At 39.7% G+C, this 20232-nt stretch overlaps 1 protein-coding gene across 1 annotated transcript in view; it reads right to left on the bottom strand.

Moving 5' to 3' along the window:
- TMEM108 (transmembrane protein 108) overlaps positions 1–20232 on the bottom strand; it is a gene marked incomplete at its 3' end in the record, with an annotated part of 372786 nt that overhangs the window by 154728 nt on the left and 197826 nt on the right. The window contains exon 3 of the mRNA XM_082839228.1: positions 790–871. Coding sequence (XP_082695354.1) covers positions 790–829 — 40 coding nt within the window. The 5' untranslated portion in view covers positions 830–871. The remainder of the gene's footprint in view (positions 1–789; positions 872–20232) is intronic.

A 20232-nucleotide genomic window follows, 5' to 3' on the forward strand; every position in this document is an offset into this window, starting at 1 on the left:
GGAGCCACTCAGCCTAGGAAAGATAGGTCCTCTACCTCAGCAAGAATTAGACAAGCATGGTGAATTTCAAGTTTTCCCAACTCAATGCCTTTGGTTTGACCCGGAGTGAGCAACGTCTGTTGTCCCAAATGTGTCAATCTGAACATCAAACCCACCAACTGGTACTGGATTTTACACTCATTCAGTGACAATCCAATCCCAAAGACTACACACTCCCTATATGGCAACTGGCACTTTGTGGCACAATACGCAAAACACAACAACCTGCAGAGAAAATCAGGATCGAACACTTCATTCTACCACTGAACCTAAACAAACCACATTTTCACCACTCATTATCTAAGAACACGCAAAACTATGCAAAACGTTCCAAGTCAAAGGTTGTACAGTCACTGAATGGTAATAGGTTATATGTGACTAAATCCCACAGCCTACCATTCCCTCTTCATGAGGAGCCCAGAGGGGATCATACCGGAACCCCCTTCATTCTGCCACAAAACCAAGAGTAATAACGTTGTTGACACTCATTTTCAAATTGACTGTGCTTCACATGCCAATTTAGAATTATCATAACGAAGTCTACAGTAATTATGTACAGTAACTGAAGCCCAAGGCAATAGAATGACTTAATGCTTGATATTTCAAGTACCTAGATGAAGCAGAGGGAAAATGTATTGTCCTTCACTGACCAAACCCTGGTCTTCCTCCAGAAGGTGTGTAAGTTTCTGGCACTGGGCAAACAATAACATTGATCTATTTTAGGAAAGAAGAAATGTGACATCAACTTACTTAACAGTTGGCAATAGAGGGCCTGTAAACTTCTCTTCATGGTATCATCTGGTCCTGCTTGTCCTCCAGTTTATTCATGATTCTGTCTAGGAAATTGGGAGAAGAAAATTGTTACATCTGGGAAACAGAATTCAAGTCAAGAATCAGAAAGAACTCTACTCAATATGATCCTGGTTGTAAAGCCCAAAATACCTGATTTGAAGAGAAAAATTCTTGGAGTGAATATACCATAGTACAGTCTATGTTATAAAACTACCAGTTAATCAATTAGATTCTGAAACTACATACACCATTCATATGGGCAACTAGAGGGTGAGAATCTGGCTTTGGAACTTTTGAGGACTTCCAATTCTTCTCCCCTGCATCTCTAGTCTTGAAACAGGAGAAACAAGAAACTTCTAATCTCAGTTCTGTTATTGTGCTCATCAAACAAAACACCCCAAAAGCATCACCAATTTGAAACTGTATTATATTTAATAACTTTTCTATTATTTTCTGATTATAAAAGATACCTCCAGTGAAGAATATCTAAACAAAATATAGATAAGGGTGTACAAGAAACTACAAACTACCTATCTCTGCAAACTTTCATGTGTATAATTCTACTGGTCTGCTTTGCTTTATGTATTATACATTCTAATTTTTCTCCCTAGCAGTGGTGACATCTTCCTGTGCTGTTACTGTACTTTACTACTTTTTTTCTTTTCTTTTTTTTTTTTTTTGGCCATGCCGCTCGGCTTGCGGGATCTTAGTTCCCTGAACCCAGGCCCTCAGCAGTGAAAGTGCAGAGTCCTAAGCATGAGACCACCAGGGAATTCCCACCTTACAACTTTATTTTAAATGGTACACAGTATTTTTTCAAGATAAAGTCCTAGAAATGGAATCACAAGGACACAATCTAAGCCTTCTGAAATATATTGCCAAATTGCCCTTCATCAATATCATATTATGAAAATCTCCATTAGACTGCAACCTACCCAATGATGGAAATTTGTATTTTCTTTCCATCTTTGTCAAGAAAATAAGCACACATTCCATCTCATTACTTTAATTTGCATTTTATAGGTTTATTAGTCATTTGTCTTTTTAAAGTTTTAAATTCACATTTGACAAAGAGTATTTCGTCACACTCCTGAAACTTCTCCTAGGCCTATCTGTGAACTTCCTTGTAAAACCTGGTGAAAGCAGCTCTTTTGCCCCTTTCCTGTTCACCCACTTCTGTTCCCGTTTTAACCTTAAAAGAACCTAATTACAGGAATGAGATCATTAGGCAATTTAACCTAACTCCTGACTTACGCTCTCCTGGATGCATACCATGTCTTGTTTAACCTGCTGATTCTTTTCCTAGACAAAAAGAAGAGTGAAGAATGAAGTAGTTATAGAATGACTAGCTCTCTACCCTCAACAGCCCCCTAAGGAAGAGTGCAGGCAGATCATGTAGGCAAGATAACATCTGAAGAGAGAGTCAGCCAGTCTGCACTCAGTGGGGAATGATACAGAACCCAACCTCCTGTGTCAATGATTCACTGAGAGTCTTCCCCCCATTTTTCCCTTTAAAAACTGTCATGGCTGAGCAGAATCTTTGGAGTTGGCCTCTGGACACGAGTCTGCCTTCTCCTCAGATTGCCAGCTTTTCTGCTTAAAGCACCTTTTCTTTCTGCTGACACTTGCCTCTCGAATTATTGGCTCTTGAGTGGTGAGCAGCCAAACCTGAGTTCCATAACACTAGTTTTAGCAAGAACCCTGCTAAATCAGTTTAACCAGCACCCCCAAACCCTCAATATATAATCACCCTCAATATCTGGTAAGATTTACTCTACCACCCCCAGGTGATGACAGCCTGGCCTGCCTTCAGCAACAACCCTGTTGGGCCAGTACAGCCAAGCCCCTGACCCCTGATGCTTCCTGTTAGTAGTTTTCCATCCACTGACCCCACACTGCTCCTTGGCTATGAATTCCCACTTGCCCATGCTTTGTTCAGAGTGGAGCCCAATCTCTCCCCCCACAGTAAAATCCCACTGCAGTGGTCCCTGCGCCCATCCAGATGGTCCTGAATAAAGTATGCCTTGCCACCTTTAACAAGTGTCACTGAATATTTTTTAAAGACATTCTTTAATCATTCTCTATTGGCATGCTGGGTTTTTTTTCTTATGATACCCCAAGTGGAACTGATTTATCTTTAAATTTTTTCTGAGATATAATTAATGTATCATAAAATTCAGCCTTTAAGTATACAATTCAGTGGTTATTAGCACATTCAAAAGTTGTGCGACCGTCACCAGTACCTAATTCCAGAACATTTCATCACTCTAAAAAGAAATTCCCCTGTTTGTTAGCAGTTATTTCTCATTGTCCCCTCTCCCCAGTCCCTGGCAACCACTAATCTACTATGGGTTCTCCTATTCTGTACATTTCACATAGATAGAATCATATAATACACGGCCTTTTGTGCCTGCCTCTTTCACTTAGCATAGTGTTTTTAAGGTTCATTCATGGTGTAAAGCATGCTGTTTTTTTTCTTATTTATTTATTGTAAGAACTATACACACACACAAACACACACATTATCATGGTTAGAAAGGCCTTCTTTACTTAATTCAGGATTACATAAATAGTTGCCTGTATTTTCTTCTGGTATTTTTTATTCCATTTAGATCCGTTTCTGGACTTTGTGTTATGTTTTACTTCTCTGTCTGCTCATTGTTTCATTAAACAATACGTGTTGTTTAAATTAAACTCTTGGTAGAATTAGTCCTCCATCATTACTCTTCTTTTTAAGATTTACCTTGTTCTTTGAGCTTGTTTTTCCCCCCAAATTAACTTTAAGATAATTTTTTTTTTGCAGTATGCGGGCCTCTCACTGTTGTGGCCTCTCCCGTTGCGGAGCACAGGCTCCGGACGCGCAGGCTCAGTGGCCATGGCTCACGGGCCCAGCCGCTCCACGGCACGTGGGATCTTCCCGGACCGGGGCACGAACCCGTGTCCCCTGCATCGGCAGGCAGACTCTCAACCACTGCGCCACCAGGGAAGCCCAACTTTAAGATAATTTTATTAAATTTCAGAAAAAATATCATTGGGATTATAGTTGGAATTATCTTCTACTTGCTTCATTAATTTGGGAGAGACCTGATCTCTTCAAAATCCAAGTGTGGTGAGGAAAAAAATAATCTTTAAATATGGTTGCTCTGGAGATCAGAAGAATTCCTTTTGGAGGAAGAGAAGTGCTCTTGTTTTGGGGGATGGGGTAGGGATTTGGGGAACCATAGCTCAATGACTTCTTTGGTTAGGCAAATTAAAGCTCCCCTCCTCCAAACCCCAATGTGAACTAGCAGAGTAGGAAGGAGAAAAAGAGAGTTAAATTTCTCTCCATTATAATACAAGAGGAGGTTTGAGTTCCAAAAGGCTAGGAAAGAGGGATTAAGTAGTCTAGAAATCTGAGAGGCTGAGGAGATGATACACAAGAGATGCTGAGAGACTAAAGAGGCAGTTCCAAAAGACAGCAGCAGGTGGGACCCAAGAATAAACTGAGAAATTCCCCACAAACTTTAATAAGCATAATATTTAATTTTTCATTGCTTCTTGCTTCATGCTGTTTGTCGTCAGACACCACATCTGCCCTCCTTCTCTGCCCCACAACACTTATCCACCACTAAGACCCTCCAAAACCTCAGAAGTCTTGCACAAAACAGCCTTGTATTAATGGTGCTCAGCTGGGCAATGAAAGAGACTATGTTCTAAGACAAGGGTGACTGGAAATGGAGGTAGGAGCCAAAGGGGCCATAAGCCACGGTTGGTGGGCATCTACGGAGTGCTCAGGACCCAGTAAGCATGCAAAAAATGTGCCGTGAATAAACAAACGGATGAATGAATAAATGAATAATCAAGTAATAGGAGAGCAGAGAAATAGCTGTAGTTGATATTGATCCAGGGGGACATAAGCCCCTCAATCATCTCTGGAAATGTTTAGAGATTTTCAAGAAACTGTTAAACTTGCAATAATAGATGGAATAGAGCTATGTCATTCACTTATCAAAGAAACACCTGAGCACATAAATCTGGGACAATTGAGATCATCTGGGTTACACAGGGCTATTCTAACTACAAGCACCATATGGTCTAGTATTTATTCAAAATTAATCTTTATTTAGGTAGTTCTGTGGAGTTCTGCAATGTTTTTCCTGCAAGTTCTATAGTCTTGTCGAGTTAATCCCTAGGCATCTTATACATATATATATTTTTTGCTACAGTGATGGTATTTCTATTTCCATTATATTTTTTACTTGCCTCTATATGGAAATGACTGAGTTTTCTATATTCATTCTGTGACCTAACTGAACTCAGAGTTCTAATAATGGTTTCTCAGCTGAGTCTCATGGGTCAATTGCACTCCTTTGGCTAGATGGAGAGGTGCAGTGAGATTCTACCAAAAGCCTCTTTTTTCAACCATATAAGAGGAAACATTAATTGTATCTAGTCCCTCAGGGAAAAATTTAGGAGCTCCAAGGAAGACAACTAATTTCTGGGATGAAATCCTAAGAAAGTACAGAGTTTTATAGCCAAAGAGATGAAGAAAAGAAAAATGAGAGAGGAGGAGGATAAAAACACTTGGCCAAACATGCAGAGACAGCAGCACAGGTGGGGACCTTGCTGATTGTTAGCTCAGGGGAAATGAGAAGGTCCTTTTTTTTCCTTTAACATCTTTATTGGAATATAATTACTTTATAATGATGGGTTAGTTTCTGCTGTATAACAAAGTGAGTCAGCTATACAAATACATATACCCCCATATCCCCTCCCTCTTGCGAATCCCTCCCACCCTCCCTATCCCATTCCTCTAGGTGGTCACAAAGCACCAAGCTGATCTCCCTGTGCCATGCGGCTGCTTCCCAGTAGCTATTTTATGTTTGGTAGTGTATATATGTCTGTGCCACTCTCTCACGTCGTCCCAGCTTAACCTTCTCTATCCTGGTATCCTCACGTCCATTCTCTACTTCTACATGTTTATTCCTGTCCTGCCCCTAAGTTCTACAGAACCACTTTTTTCTTTTTTTTAGATTCCATATATATGTGTTAGCATATGGTATTTGTTTTTCTCTTTCTGACTTACTTCACTCTGTATGACAGACTTAGGTCCATCCACCTCACTACAAATAACTCAATTTCATTTCTTTTTATGGCTGAGTAATATTCCATTGTATATATGGGCCACATCTTTATCCATTCATCTGCTGATGGACACTTAGGTTGCTTCCATGTCCTGGCTATTGTAAATAGTGTTGCAATGAACATTGTAGTACACGACTCTTTTTGAATTATGGTTTTCTCAGAGTATATGCCCAGTAGTGGGATTGCTAGGTTGCAAGGTAGTTCTATTTTTAGTTTTTTAAGGAACCTCCATACTGTTCTCTATAGTGGCTGTATCAGTTTACATTCCCACTAACAGTGCAAGAGGGCTCCCTTTTCTCCACACCCTCTCCAGCATTTATAGTTTGTAGATGTTTTGACGATGGCCATTCTGACTGGTGTGAGGTGATACCTCGTAGTTTTGATTTGCATTTCTCTAATGATTAGTGATGTTGAGCATCCTTTCATGTGTTAGTTGGCAATCTGTTTAACTTCTTTGGAGAAATGTCTATTTAGGCCTTCTGCCCATTTTTGGATTGGGTTGTTTGATTTTTTGATATTGAGCTGCATGAGCTGCTTGTATATTTTGGAGATTAATCCTTTGTCAGTTGCTTCACTTGCAAATATTTTCTCCCATTCTGAGGGTTGTCTTTTTGTCTTGTTTATGGTTTCCTCTACTGTGCAAAAGGTTTTAAGTTTCATTACGTCCCATTTGTTTATTTTTGTTTTTATTCCCATTTCTCTAGGAGGTAGGTCAAAAAGGATCTTGCTGTGATTTATGTCATAGAGTGTTCTGCCTATGTTTTCCTCTAAGAGTATGATAGTTTCTGCCTTACATTTAGGTCTTTAATCCATTTTGAGTTTATTTTGCATACACTGTTAGGGAGTGTTCTAATTTCATTCTTTTACATGTAGCTGTCCAGTTTGCCCAGCACCACTTATTGAAGAGGCTGTCTTTTCTCCACTGTATATTCTTGCCTCCTTTATCAAAGTTAAGGTGACCATATGTGCATGGGTTTATCTCTGGACTTTATATCCTGTTCCATTGATCTATATTTCTGTTTTTGTGCCAGAACCATACTTTCTTGGTTACTATAGCTTTGTAATATAGTCTGAAGTCAGGAAGCCTGATTCTTCCAGCTCCGTTTTTCTTTCTCAAGATTGCTTTGGCTATTTGGGGTCTTGTGCATTTCCATACAAATTGTGAAATTTTTTGTTCTAGTTGTGTGAACAATGCCATTGGTAGTTTGATAGTTATTGTACTGAATCTGTAGATTGCTTTGGGTAGTAGAGTCATTTTCACAATGTTGATTTTTCCAATCCAAGACCATGGTATATCTCTCCATCTGTTTGTATCATCTTCAATTTCTTTCATCAATGTCTTATAGTTTTCTGCATACAGGTCTTTTGTATCTCTAGGTAGGTTTATTCTTAGGTATTTTATTCTTTTTGTTGCAATGGTAAATGGGAGTGTTTCCTTAATTTCTCTTACAGATTTTTCATCATTAGTGTATAGGAATGCAAGAGATTTCTGTGCATTAATTTTGTATCCTGCAACTTTACCAAATTCATTGATTAGCTCTAGTAGTTTTCTGGTAGCATCTTTAGGATTCTCTATGTATACTATCATGTTATCTGCAAACAGTGACAGTTTTACTTCTTCTTTCCCGATTTGGATTCCTTTTATTTCTTCTTCTTCTCTGACTGCTGTGGCTAGAACTTCCAAAACTATGTTGGATAATAGTGATGAGAGTGGCAACCTTGTCTTGTTCCTGATCTTAGTGGAAATGGTTTCAGTTTTTCACCATTGAAGACGATGTTGGCTGTGGGTTTGTCATATATGGCTTTTTTTATGTTGAGGTAAGTTCCTCTATGCCTACTTTCTGGAGGGTTTTTATCATAAATGGGTGTTGAATTTTGTCAAAAGCTTTTTCTGCATCTATTGAGATGAAAATATGCTTTTTATCCTTCAATTTATTAATATGGTTTAGCACATTGATTGATTTGCATATACTGAAGAATCCTTGCATTCCTGGAATAAATCCCACTTGATATGGTGTATGATCTTCTTAATGTGCTGTTGGATTCTGTTTGCTAGTACTTTGTTGAGGATTTTTGCATCTATGTTCATCAGTGATATTGGCCTGTATTTTTCTTTTTTTGTGACATCTTTGTCTGGTTTTGGTATCAGGGGATGGTGGGCCTCGTAGAATGAGTTTGGGAGTGTTCCTCCTTCTGCTATATTTTGGAAGAGTTTGAGAAGAATAGGTGTTAGCTCTTCCCTAAATGTTTGATAGAATTCACCTGTGAAGCCATCAGGTCCTGGGTTTTTGTTTGTTGGAAGATTTTAAATCACAGTTTCAATTTCAGTGCTTATGATTGGTCTGTTCATATTTTCTATTTCTTCCTGATTCAGTGTTGGCAGGTTGTGCATTTCTAGGAATTTGTCCATTTCTTCCAGGTTTTCCATTATATTGGCATATAGTTGCTTGTAGTAATCTCTCCTTTGTATTTCTGCAGCATCAGTTGTTACTTCTTTTTCTTTTCTAATTCTATTGATTTGAGTCTTTTCCCTTTTTTTTCTTGATGATTCTGGCTAATGGTTTATCAATTTTGTTTATCTTCTCAAAGAACCAGCTTTTAGTTTTGTTGACCTTTGCTATTGTGTCCATTTCTTTTTTATTTATTTCTGCTCTGATCTTTATGATTTCTTTCCTTCTGCTAACTTTGGGTTTTAGTTTGTTGTTCTTCTTCTTTCTCTAATTGCGTTAGGTGGAAGTTTAGGTTGTTTATTTGAGATTTTTCTTGTTTGTTGAGGTAGGATCGTATTGCTATAAACTTCCCTCTTAGAACTGCTTTTGCTGCATCCTATAGGTTTTGGGTCATCATGTTTTCATTGTCATTTGTTTCTAAGTATTTTTTGATTTCTTGTTTGATTTCTTCAGTGATCTCTTGGTTATTTAGTAGTGTATTGTTTAGCCTCCATGTGTTTGTATTTTTTACAGTTTTTTTCCTGTAATTGATATCTAGTGTTATAGCGTTGTGGTCGGAAAAGATACTTGATATGATTTCCATTTTCTTAAATTTACCAAGGCTTGATTTGTGACCCAAGATATGATCTATCTTGGAGAATATTCCATAAGCACTTGAGAAGAAAGTGTATTCTGTTGTTTTTGGGTGGAATGACCTATCAATATCAATTAAGTCCATATTGTTTAACGTGTCATTTAAAGCTTGTGCTTCCTTATTTATTTTCATTTTTGATGATCTGTCCATTGGTGAAAGTGGGGTATTAAAGTCCCCTATTATTATCGTGTTACTGTTGATTTCCCCTTTTATGACTGTTAGCATTTGCCTTATGTATTGAGGTGCTCCTGTGTTGGATGTTTAAATATTTACAAGTGTTATATCTTCTTCTTGGATTGATCCCTTGATCATTATGTAGTGTCTTTCTTTGCCTCTTCTAATAGTCTTTAAAGTCTATTTTGTCTGATATGAGAATCACTACTCCAGCTTTCCATTTGCATGGGATATCTTTCTCAATCCCCTCACCTTCAGTCTGTATGTGTCCATAGGTCTGTAGTAGATCTCTTGTAGATAGTGTATATATGAGTCTTGTTTTTGTATCCATTCAGCCAGTCTATGTCTTTTGGTTGGAGCATTTAATCCATTTACATTTAAGGTCATTATCAATGTGTATGGTCCTATTACCATTTTCTTAATTGTTTTGGGTTTGTTATTGTGTGTGTTTTCCTTCTGTTATGTTTCCTGCCTAGAGAAGTTCCTTTAGCATTTGTTGTAAAGCTGGTTTGGTGGTGCTGAATTCTCTTAAACTTTGCTTGTCTGTAAAGGTTTTAATTTCTCCGTCAAACCTGAATGAGATCCTTGCTGGGTAGAGTAATCTTGGTTGTAGGTTTTTCCATTCCATTACTTTAACTATGTCCTGCCACTCCCTTCTGGCTTGCAGAGTTTCTGCTGAAAGATCAGCTGTTAACCTTATGGGGATTCCCTTGTGTGTTATTTGTTGTTTTTCCCTTGCTGCCTTTAATATTTTTCTTTGTATTTAATTTTTGATAGTTTGACTAATATGTGTCTTGGCATGTTTCTCCTTGGATTTATCCTCTATGGGACTCTCTGCGCTTCCTGGACTTGACTGACTATTTCCTTTCGCATATTAGGGAAGTTTACAGCTATAATCTCTTCAAATATTTTCAGTCCCTGCCTTTTCCTCTTCTCCTTCTGGGACCCCTATAATTTGAATGTTGGTGCATTTAATGTCCCAGAGGTCTCTGAGACTGTCCTCAATTCTTTTCATTCTTTTTTCTTTATTCTGCTCTGCAGTAGTTATTTCCACTATTTTATTTTCCAGGTCACTTATCCGTTCTTCTGCCTCAGTTATTCTGCTATTGATTCCTTCTAGAGAATTTTTAACTTCATTTATTGTGTTGTTCAACATTTGTTTGCTCTTTAGTTCTTCTAGGTGCTTGTTAAATGTTTCTTGTATTTTCTCCATTCTATTTTCAAGATTTTGGATCATATTTACTATCATTATTCTGAATTCTTTTTCAGGTAGACTGCCTATTTCCTCTTCATTTGTTAGGTCTGGTGGGTTTTTACCTTGCTCCTTCATCTGCTGTGTATTTCTGTCTTCTTATTTTACTTAACTTACTGTGTTTGGGGTCTCCTTTTCACAGGCTACAGGTTCGTAGTTCCTGTTGTTTTTGGTGTCTGCTCCCACTGGGTAAGGTTGGTTTAGTGTGTTGTGTAGGCTTACTGGTGGAGGGGACTGGTGCCTGTGTTCTGATGGAAGAGGCTGAATCTTGTATTTCTGGTGGGCAGGACCGCATCTGGTGGTGTGCTTTGTGGCATCTGTGAACATATTCTGATTTTAGGCAGCCTCTCTGCTAATGTGTGGTGTTGTGTTCCTCTCCTGCTAGATGTTTGGCATGGGGTTTCCAGCACTGGAGGTTGCTTGTCGTTGAGTGGAGCTGGGTCTTAGCATTGAGATGGAGATCTCTGGGAGAGCTCTCACCAATTGATATAACGAGGGGCCAGGAAGTCTCTGGTGGACCAATGTCCTGAACTCAGCTCTCTCACCTCGGAGGCTTAGGCCTGACAGCCGGCCAGAGCACCAAGGCCCTGTCAGCCACACAGCTAGAGAAACAGGCCGGAAGGAAGCTTCCAGGGCAAAGAGGCGAGTACTGGTCCTGAATCACTCCTTAACAAGAGCGAGCCTCATAGAACCCCGCCTCTCCCTTTGGCTTAAATGTAACAGTTCTATCAATTCTACTGACTCGGGAGGGAAATCTCTTTCTTTCATAGACTGCTTAAAATGTTCCCATTAGAAATGTCCATGTAGCAGGGAAGAAGTAATAAACAACCAAATGAAAAGCTCTGAATTTGATATGTAAATTGACTTGAAAAGACAAGTTCATAGAGAACAAATGAGGAAGAATAGCCAGAAAAATCCTGGAAAACAAAAACAAAAATCCCCAACAAGATGGGGTTAGGGAGAGAGGGACTTCCAGGCCCACCAGACATTAAAGCACCCTCAAAAGCCTTTGTAATTAAAACAATTTGAAATTGGCACATGAATACACCAAATTATACATATATGGATATTTAGGATATGATAAAGGCAGCATTATTAAATGAGTGGGCAAAAAGATGAGCTTTTAAGTACACATTTTGAGATAATGGCAGAGGAATATGGAAAAAGGTAAAATTTTACTCATTCTAAATATCACACATGAGCATAAACTCCAAATGAGGCAGACATTTAAATGTAAGAAAGTAAAGTATACAAATAGTAGAAGGAAATATGAGTAATTCTTCGATTACCTGGGGGTAGAGAAAGAAGCTTTGCTAACTCTGAATCAAAGTTTGAAGCAATAAGGAAAAAGATAAACTTTATTACATAAAAAATTACTCAGTAAAAACTACAATTAAGTAAAAATACAAATTAAAAACTATAAAAAAATGTTCAACTTATGAGAAGCAAAGAGTTAACATCCTTAAACTTCCCCCGAAATCAATACTCATCGTGCTTTAGCCATCATTTGTATACATGTGCAGAACGGCAAAAATGTGAGTTGCCCAACACATGTGCTCCCAGCTGAGGTCGAGCAAGGCAGTGCTCTGTCTCCTTGTTTCAGCTCTTGTACTGTGAACACTGTCCCTTCTACAGGCAATTTAGTGCCATGCTTTTTAGCATTTTTGTGCTTTTTATTGACATCTCTGTTTGAAATGGCGCCCAAGTACAGTGCTGAAGTGTTGTCTAGTGTTCCTAAGTGCAAGAATACTGTGAAGGGCCCTATAGAGAAAATATGTGTTGGCTGTGAGTTCAAAGTTAATGAATTAACAATGTATACTACATAAGTTGTCTTTAGACACAAACAAATATAAACAAGACTATATATTGATCAGCTGACACAAATGTGACCAGAGCTCATAGGAACCTAACCCTATATTTCCATTAGGAGCACTGGTTTAGTCTACATTCATTCAGAATTCATGGCAACCTTATAGAACATAACTATTATGAGTAATGAAAATCAATGGTATTTAAGTTCAGCTTTAAAATATTTTGTGGAGCAAAGAATGAAGATGATTACAATCCAGGCCAATAGTAGAGCTTGAACAAAACAGAACAATTGCTTACCATCTCTTTGAGACAAAGGAAGATCTGAATAAGCTGATAGCCAACCCTCAGAGTACCCTCTGGGAAAGTGAGGGGGGCAAGAAATAGGAGAGTTGACATGTCAACTAACATCACAGGCCTGTGAAGAAGTTTGGAAAGGAGCATCTGCCTCCATTTTACAGGTAAGGACACAGACACCAAGAAGTCATAGTCTTTTTTTTTGTTTTTTTTAAGTAGAAATAATGATTTTACTCTCCACATGATTTCTGATACCATAAAATTAGATATTTGAAGTTTAATTTGTATGATATCTGTGATTCCTGCCCTTTCTAGACATTACATTTCTTGTCATAAAAAAATTATAATAGAGTAATGATGAACAAGAAAGACTTTCCTTCTCTAAAAGGTCCTCATGGGGGACCTCCCTGGTGGTCCAGTGGTTAAGTCTTCATCTTCCAATGCAGGGGGTGCAGGTTCGATCCCTGGTCAGGGAGCTAAGATCCCACATGCCTCATGGCCAAAAAGCCAAAACATAAAAAAACAGAAGCAATACTGTAACAAATTCAACAAAGATTTTAAAAATGGTCCACATCAAAAAAATCTTTAAAAAAAAGTCCTGTGATAATCATATCAATTCCGTTCACTTCTTGATTTAGTCATTTAACAATTTATTTCATGTCCTCCATGTACCTGGTAGTGTTTTATTTATTTTTAATTTTTTTGTCAAGAAGTTATAGTCTTTATTCAAGATCAAACCTACCAGCTCCAAGACCTTGAGCTAGTTTCTGGACTTCTCTGATCCTTGAATTTCTTGTAAGGGGTAAAAACGGTCCTTGATATGCTTGCTGCAAAGACTGAGACAATGCATGCAAAGAACTTTTCCCTGTGCTTGGCACGCAGTAAGTGCTCAGTGCTCATTAGCAACTATTACCCAACAGCAGAAGGCAAGATAACACATCAGGCCAGAGCTCACCAACTGTCTCTTAATTTTGCTTCCCCTAAGCTAGAAAAGAACCAAAGGCTTTTGGGATACTTCCCAAATAGCCCTTTTCGTTAAATCCACTGTCTTACTTAAACTGAATTTAGAAATTACTTATAGGGGTATAAGATGAACTTTAAGGTTCTTATTTATAATTTATATATTTGTCCTCCTTAAAAAGGATCTGAGGAAGCTTACTACCAGATGCAACTTGTACAATATAATTATTAACATATCAAAGCACATTAATGACATCAGAAAGAGAGATCCAGAATTACATGGAGAAAAGGGTGATTCACTTTACCATAAGATGCAATGGGGCCATACACTTCCCTTGGAGCTTCCTGAAAATAAAGGCAAAAAGGACAGCTGGCACCATTTTTTTCCGTTGCATAAATTCTCTATTTTGTCCAGAAATACAAACCTTTTCTGCCATTAATTTCCAAGAAAAGATCATTAGACAAATCTTCTGATAAGCATATGAACAGAATATTCTTGCCATGGCTGCTCCTTATCAACCCTCAATAAAAGCTAATGTCTTTGTGTTAAGTAGTAATTCAGGGAAAGCATTTCGATGAGCAGCAGGAACACCATGCTTTGGGGTAAGAGTCAGGCAGGACTGCCCCTGAGTAGCTTTGCTATGTGACCTTGGGCAAGTTACTTAACTTCTCTAAGCCTCAGCTTTCTCATCTGTAAATGGGGCTGGCACCTAAATCAAAGGATTGCTGAGAGAATTAAATGAAGTAAAGCACTTACTCTGTACCTGGTATATTGTATGTGTCTCTCCCTTTCTCCTAAACTAATAGTGTATAGTTTCTGTGCACTATTCTGTTCATATGGGGATAGAGAGAACTAGGAAAACAAGGGGAACTGATGTTCAGCAAGTCAGTCCAGGGCCTGAGCTGCTGGATTACTTCAAGAAGGCAAGTATGATGGTTTCTCAGGCTCACTTACACCATAAGTCACAAATGAGTGCATGTGTCCACAAGGGCTGGGTTTGGGTCACAATGGTGTTTTCAGTCAAATTCTTTTCATACAGACTCTTTGCATATTAAACACAGCAGGGCTTCCCTGGTGGCACAGTGGTTGGGAGTCCACCTGCCGATGCAGGGGACACGGGTTCGTGCCCCGGTCCGGGAGGATCCCACATGCTGCGGAGCGGCTGGGCCTGCGAGTCCAGAGCCTGTGCTCCGCAGCAGGAGGGGCCAGAGTGGTGAGAGGCCCGCAAACCGCAAAAAAATAAAATAAAATAAATAAAATAAAATAAACACAGGAATATCCTTCAGTTCCATAAAGAAATTTCTCTCTCATTTTTCTTGAAACTTGTAGCCCTCCTAGTCTTTCTTCCAAATTTTCTCACTTTTGTGCAAGAACTAGTTCATCCTCTTCTGAACCTATGATCAACAGTGTGAACATGATTACAGTGACTGTCGCTTTCTGTCAGGTCTGAAAGTTTAGTTTATAGGAAGTCAAGGGGACTATAATGAACTTGAAAGCAGGAGAAAATAGTGTTTTTTTGTCTCCAGCCAATTGTCAGCAGGAAAACAGGTCTCTGTATCTTTTGTTTTTTTCTTAAAGAAACTGAAAATCCTCTCAAAAATTTTTCCCTAAATTATCAAGAGAGGCTAGACATTTTAGATGAGTCACCCTATTTTAAAATACTAGCAATTAATTCATGTGGGCCAAAAGAAACAGGCTGTGTGATTTCTGACTTATAAAGGCTCTCCTGCTGCAGAACCTGCACAGTGTGTGTTGGGGGAGCGGGGAGGGTGGGGAGGAGGACCTACAGCTCTGCCTTCCACCCAAGCTCTATCTTCCAGGAGGCCTGGGGTCCAGTGAACTTCAAAGGATTAAAAAACACCTTCAATAGAGCTCCTTTCCTCTCCTCCCCTTCCTATTTCCTTCTCTGAAAAGGAAAAGAAAATATTGGAGGTTGTCAGATCCACTGAGATGCTGAATTCCAAACAAAAGGGTAAAAATTATTCATCTCCTGCTAAGGAAAAGCCTACAAAAGGGGATCAATCGATGTGGATTCTGCTTGGAGGACTGAGAAGTAACTACCTGAATGTTCCTCAAGACCAGCTGGACTTTGAATTTGTTGGGGGAGGGTGTTCTGCTGTCCACAGCCACCGAAGTCAGCAGCAGGGTAAAAAACGGGACCAGAAGTTTGAGGCATATTAGAATGACAAAGACCTCCTCCTTCTAGCATTAAAGTGTATTAAGACCACTTATCTCATTTAAGGAGACAGAAAGGTGTTTGTGTGAGGTGAAGAATATGTATCACACTTCCCTTTTTATAGTTTTGGTATTAAAGACTGAACACTGAGGTCAAGGAATTAAATGATATTGTAGCAATGCCAAATACTAAAGGAGCATGTTCTATCATTTTGACTGCACTGCTTATGAAAAAGATTATTTCTTGTCCACAGTTTCTTTGTCCACAAAGAAACTCACGCATCTTTCTTTTTTCTTTAGCAGCGCCTGAGAAACACCCTCAGAAATTGAATTTGGGGATCTAAAAAAAATCTTTATTTCCTTTGGGTAGCAGGCATTTGTTCTGAAAGATGTACCAAGTTTTTACAATGGAAAGAGAGGCAAGGCCTTTTGAAACAGGCAAAACTCTTACCAGAATGTTTACATGTGGAAAGAGCATTGAAACCCATGATGCACGCTTTGAACAAGCAATACATTTCAGTATGTGAAATTATTCATAATATCATAGCAACTGCTAAATTTGAATTTTGACCTGTTGACTGAAAAATATGCACGACCTAACAGTTGAGAATTATGTTTTATTTGGCAGACTTTCTGAGGACTTCAGGCCTGGGAAGCAGCCTCTCAGGTAGCTCTGAGGGACTGCTCCGAAGAGGTAATGGAGGAGCCAGGATACACAGGGGTTTCTGCAACAAAGACTAGGTAGTTGGAACATCAAAAGATTACTGTTATTAAAGAAAACCAAATTCTCAAGTTAAGGAATTTAGCGCTTTTCTGAGTGGGAAGATGTAAGAGTCTGGGCTCACTGAAATCATTCCTCTGACATGCACCTTAGCGGTCTAGGGCCAGTATATTGTTCTTTCCCATCCTGAGCCCCCTCAGGGTGCCCTGCTGGGGTGGCTGCAGTGGTGAGGACTTGGCAGCTGTCAGCCCATGTGTCTCCAACCTGAGTTCCGTCAGGGCTCACCACTGGGGGCGCTGTAGCGGCTTGATGGCTGCAACATCCTCTGTTTACTAATATGGCAGGCAACATTTTTCATTGACAGACCTTTAACCTCAAACTCTTTTTTTTCCCTCATTCCCCTTCCTTCGCTCCTCCCATCCCACCTCAATCTACATAAAGCCTTCTTTAATTCTTGTGCTAGTATGAAGACAGTTTTAATTTGTGGTTTGGTTTAATCTTTGAAAATACATAATTTATGTCAAGCGATTCCAGAGGATACAGACTGTTGAATGTGCAGCTGGAATAAAAATTATGACATGAAAAATTATGTGGGCAAGAGTGGGATGGGCCAATATAAAACAGGGGAAGCCATCACTTGAAGAGTATGGGTCAAGGTCACAGGTAAGACCTGTGCAGACAAGCTCATTCCACGGGGAAGCCGTGGTATTCTAAGAACTTCTGATGAACTTTACGCCTTGCTTCAGGAAGCATGCATTAAGTAATACATTCGACCTCACCTGTGAGGGCCTGAAGTATTGAACAGCTCATTTAACTGTGTTGATAATTCTGTCCTGCTTTGATGACTACAAGGGCTAGAAGAAATATCCAGAAGAACCAAGATTGGTGTTTCCCAAACCAGCTGATGGTCAGAATCTATTTTTAAAATAAATTCCTAGGTTTTTCCCTCAGGAATTCTAATTCCAGGTTCTTAGATGGGACAATTTTAAAAGGCTCTCAAGTTGGCTCTCATAAGCCAGGGCTAGAAACCAAGAACTGAATCTAGGACCTCTAACCCTGACTGCACATTAGAACCCTGGAGGAACATACTAGAGCAATCAAATCAGACTCCCCAGGGACAGAGGGAAGCCCCCAGGGATTCTAATTGTGCAGCTGGTGGAGAACCAGGGATCCTTGCCCCTGCCTAAGGGGGCACTGGAGCCACAACGAGGCCAATCCCACTTCTTCTTACTCATGAAACTGGTAGTTTTCCGAGAGATGGAAGAAGTGGAATGATGAATGACCACATTTGCAAGTTATATTCGAAACAGAAAATGAGTGAGTCAGTGTTTCTTAAATATTTTGATCCACAGCCTCTCATGCAATTCCAGTTGTAAGCAACATGAACTCTTTGTGACCTTTTACTCAATCTCTTTGATAAACCTCTCACATGTCCCTGCTACTTGCTTCATAGGGATGCCCAAGATTAAGAGATAAGGACAGAAAAGGAGAGACTGAGGCCCATGAAGAGGGTGTGGAAGCCGCATGAAGACTAAGAGCCTGGCACACAGCTGAAACTACCCTCAGCTCCAAATCACTTATTCCCAAGGTGGAGTGACTTTCCTTTTCCTGAACGGTGCATTCATACAGGGAACAGAGTGAGGAGCTGAGGCTGAAAATTCTGAGTGGGAACACAGGGAGAGGCCACACTGAAGGTGCCCCCCTCCCTGCACAGAGAGAAGCAGGGCAGGAAGACACACTACAAGCAGCAATGAGCCTGGAGATCCATTCTTTGAAAAATAGAGTGCCACCATGTAACAAGTACTGTGTTAGTAGCAGGGGCTGGGGCCGCAAAGAAGAGCAAACGAGACACAATGCCTGCCTTCAGGAGCTTGCAGTTTAGCATGGGGAGAAATTGGCACATCAAAAATCACTCCACAGCCAGATTTGGCCCTACCAGCTGTATCAGACAAACTATTATATTATAGCAAATTGTAACAAACTAGAAAATGTGTTACCCTTCTTGTCTCAGCATCCCTATCTGTAAAACAGGTATCACACCTACACTGCAAGGTTGTCTTGAGAATAAAATAATATTCCTATCCTTTCAGAGGAAGGAAAAATGATGTCTTCTGGAGGGTACCAGACAAGGTTTTTGAAGGAGATGGAATCTGCATTAACTTTCAAAGTTAAGAAGGGTTTTGACAGGTAAAGGTGGAAAAGTGCAAAGGTGCCGAGAGAGGATACTGAGGCAGGACTTTGGATGAATATATTAAACAGCAGAAGCCCTACTACTGGCTGCTTTAAAATTCCTAAATAATGCAGTTTGGGATATAATGTAACTGGCTTGCCAGCTTCTCAAATAGGGTTGGGCCAAAGATTTCGCCTTCTAGGGCTGGGAAGGAAATATGGAGGAGAAGACAGACTGACAGGGAAGCAGCAGGCAGTGGTTGGGAAGCAGAAATCCAGAAGCTGGGCCCCTAAGACCTAATCTTCCCAGATCTGAACAACAAAGCAAATGCTTACTAACGATGAGATAACTGGAATGTCACTGTCCTAGAAGTCCCAGACAGCTATCGGACCCAGAAGCATCCCCATCAGTATTTACCCAGTACTAGACGACCACCAACAACAGCTGGTGCCAAACCCAAGTCTACAATTGGATAGAACTGGATCATGCAGCTGGATCCTCAGATCTCTAGGCTAGCTGTGTGGACGCTCTCATCATTTTATTAACTCCACAATAATGTAACCACAAGGTTTACAAAATGGGGTTCTCAAAATGTGGACCACCAGCAGCACCCAGGAAGTTGCTGGAAATGCAAATTATCAGGCTCTACCCTAGACCCACTGAATCAGAAACTCTGGGGACGGGGCTCAGCAATCAGTGCTTCAACAAGCCCTCCAGGACACACACGAAAGTTTGAGAAGCACTGCTTTGCATGGGTGAATTTCTGGACCCCTTTATTATGCTATGGCAGGGTTTTACTCTTCAACTATTGCCTTGGACAAATCATTTACATATTTGAAGAACCAATAATGGGGAAAGAGGGATTTGGATCAGAAAGACCCATTTCAACTGTAACAGTTCATCAGTTCACCAGTGGGGAAAACGTTTACAGTTCATTAGTTCAACCAGATTGTTGGTGTTGGTGATCATGGCTCTTGATGAGAGCATTAGCACAGTGTCTGAATTCTAATGGCTAATTTAGAAATACCACCCATTTCCATTATTCAGCTTTTTAGGCTGGTATTATTAATGTTCTACGAGTAACTCTTGTATGGAGGGGTGTATTAAAACATGGGCTTTGTGGTAGGAAAACCAATGAAATGATTGCAATGTATTGTCTCTGCTGTGGTTACATACCATCCGTAAGAACTAGACCTTTCACTGAATTAAAATTCTAAACACAGGGAGGCAGAATTGATTTAAATGATTATATCCTAGAACAACTACTTTCAAATAAAACTCTCATTTAGAATGTAAAAAACTTTACAATGACAGCTAATACTTAAAGGTAAATCAAATATGTAAGCGATTTGTGCCTTGCAAATCACCCCAAATCAGAAGTCTAAAATTCAGAGGTCTAATGCCCTGCATGGCATCCCTGTCCTCAGCCCCCAGCTATGAGTCCATCTGACTAATCAGCTGCTGTTGATCTCATCTATCCAGTGTTGGGTGTTTGGCCATCCCCAAGCCCCTAGGGCGGGATCCCTCCTTCAGCAGTGCAGAGAATAGGAAGCAATTAAAACAAGTTTTGTAAACTCTTCACACATAATTCATCAGTTGCTGCTGGGCCAGATATCATTCACTGATATTCAGGA

This window comes from Leucopleurus acutus (assembly GCF_964270905.1).
Source record: "Leucopleurus acutus genome assembly, chromosome: 5".
NCBI lineage: Eukaryota > Metazoa > Chordata > Mammalia > Artiodactyla > Delphinidae > Leucopleurus > Leucopleurus acutus.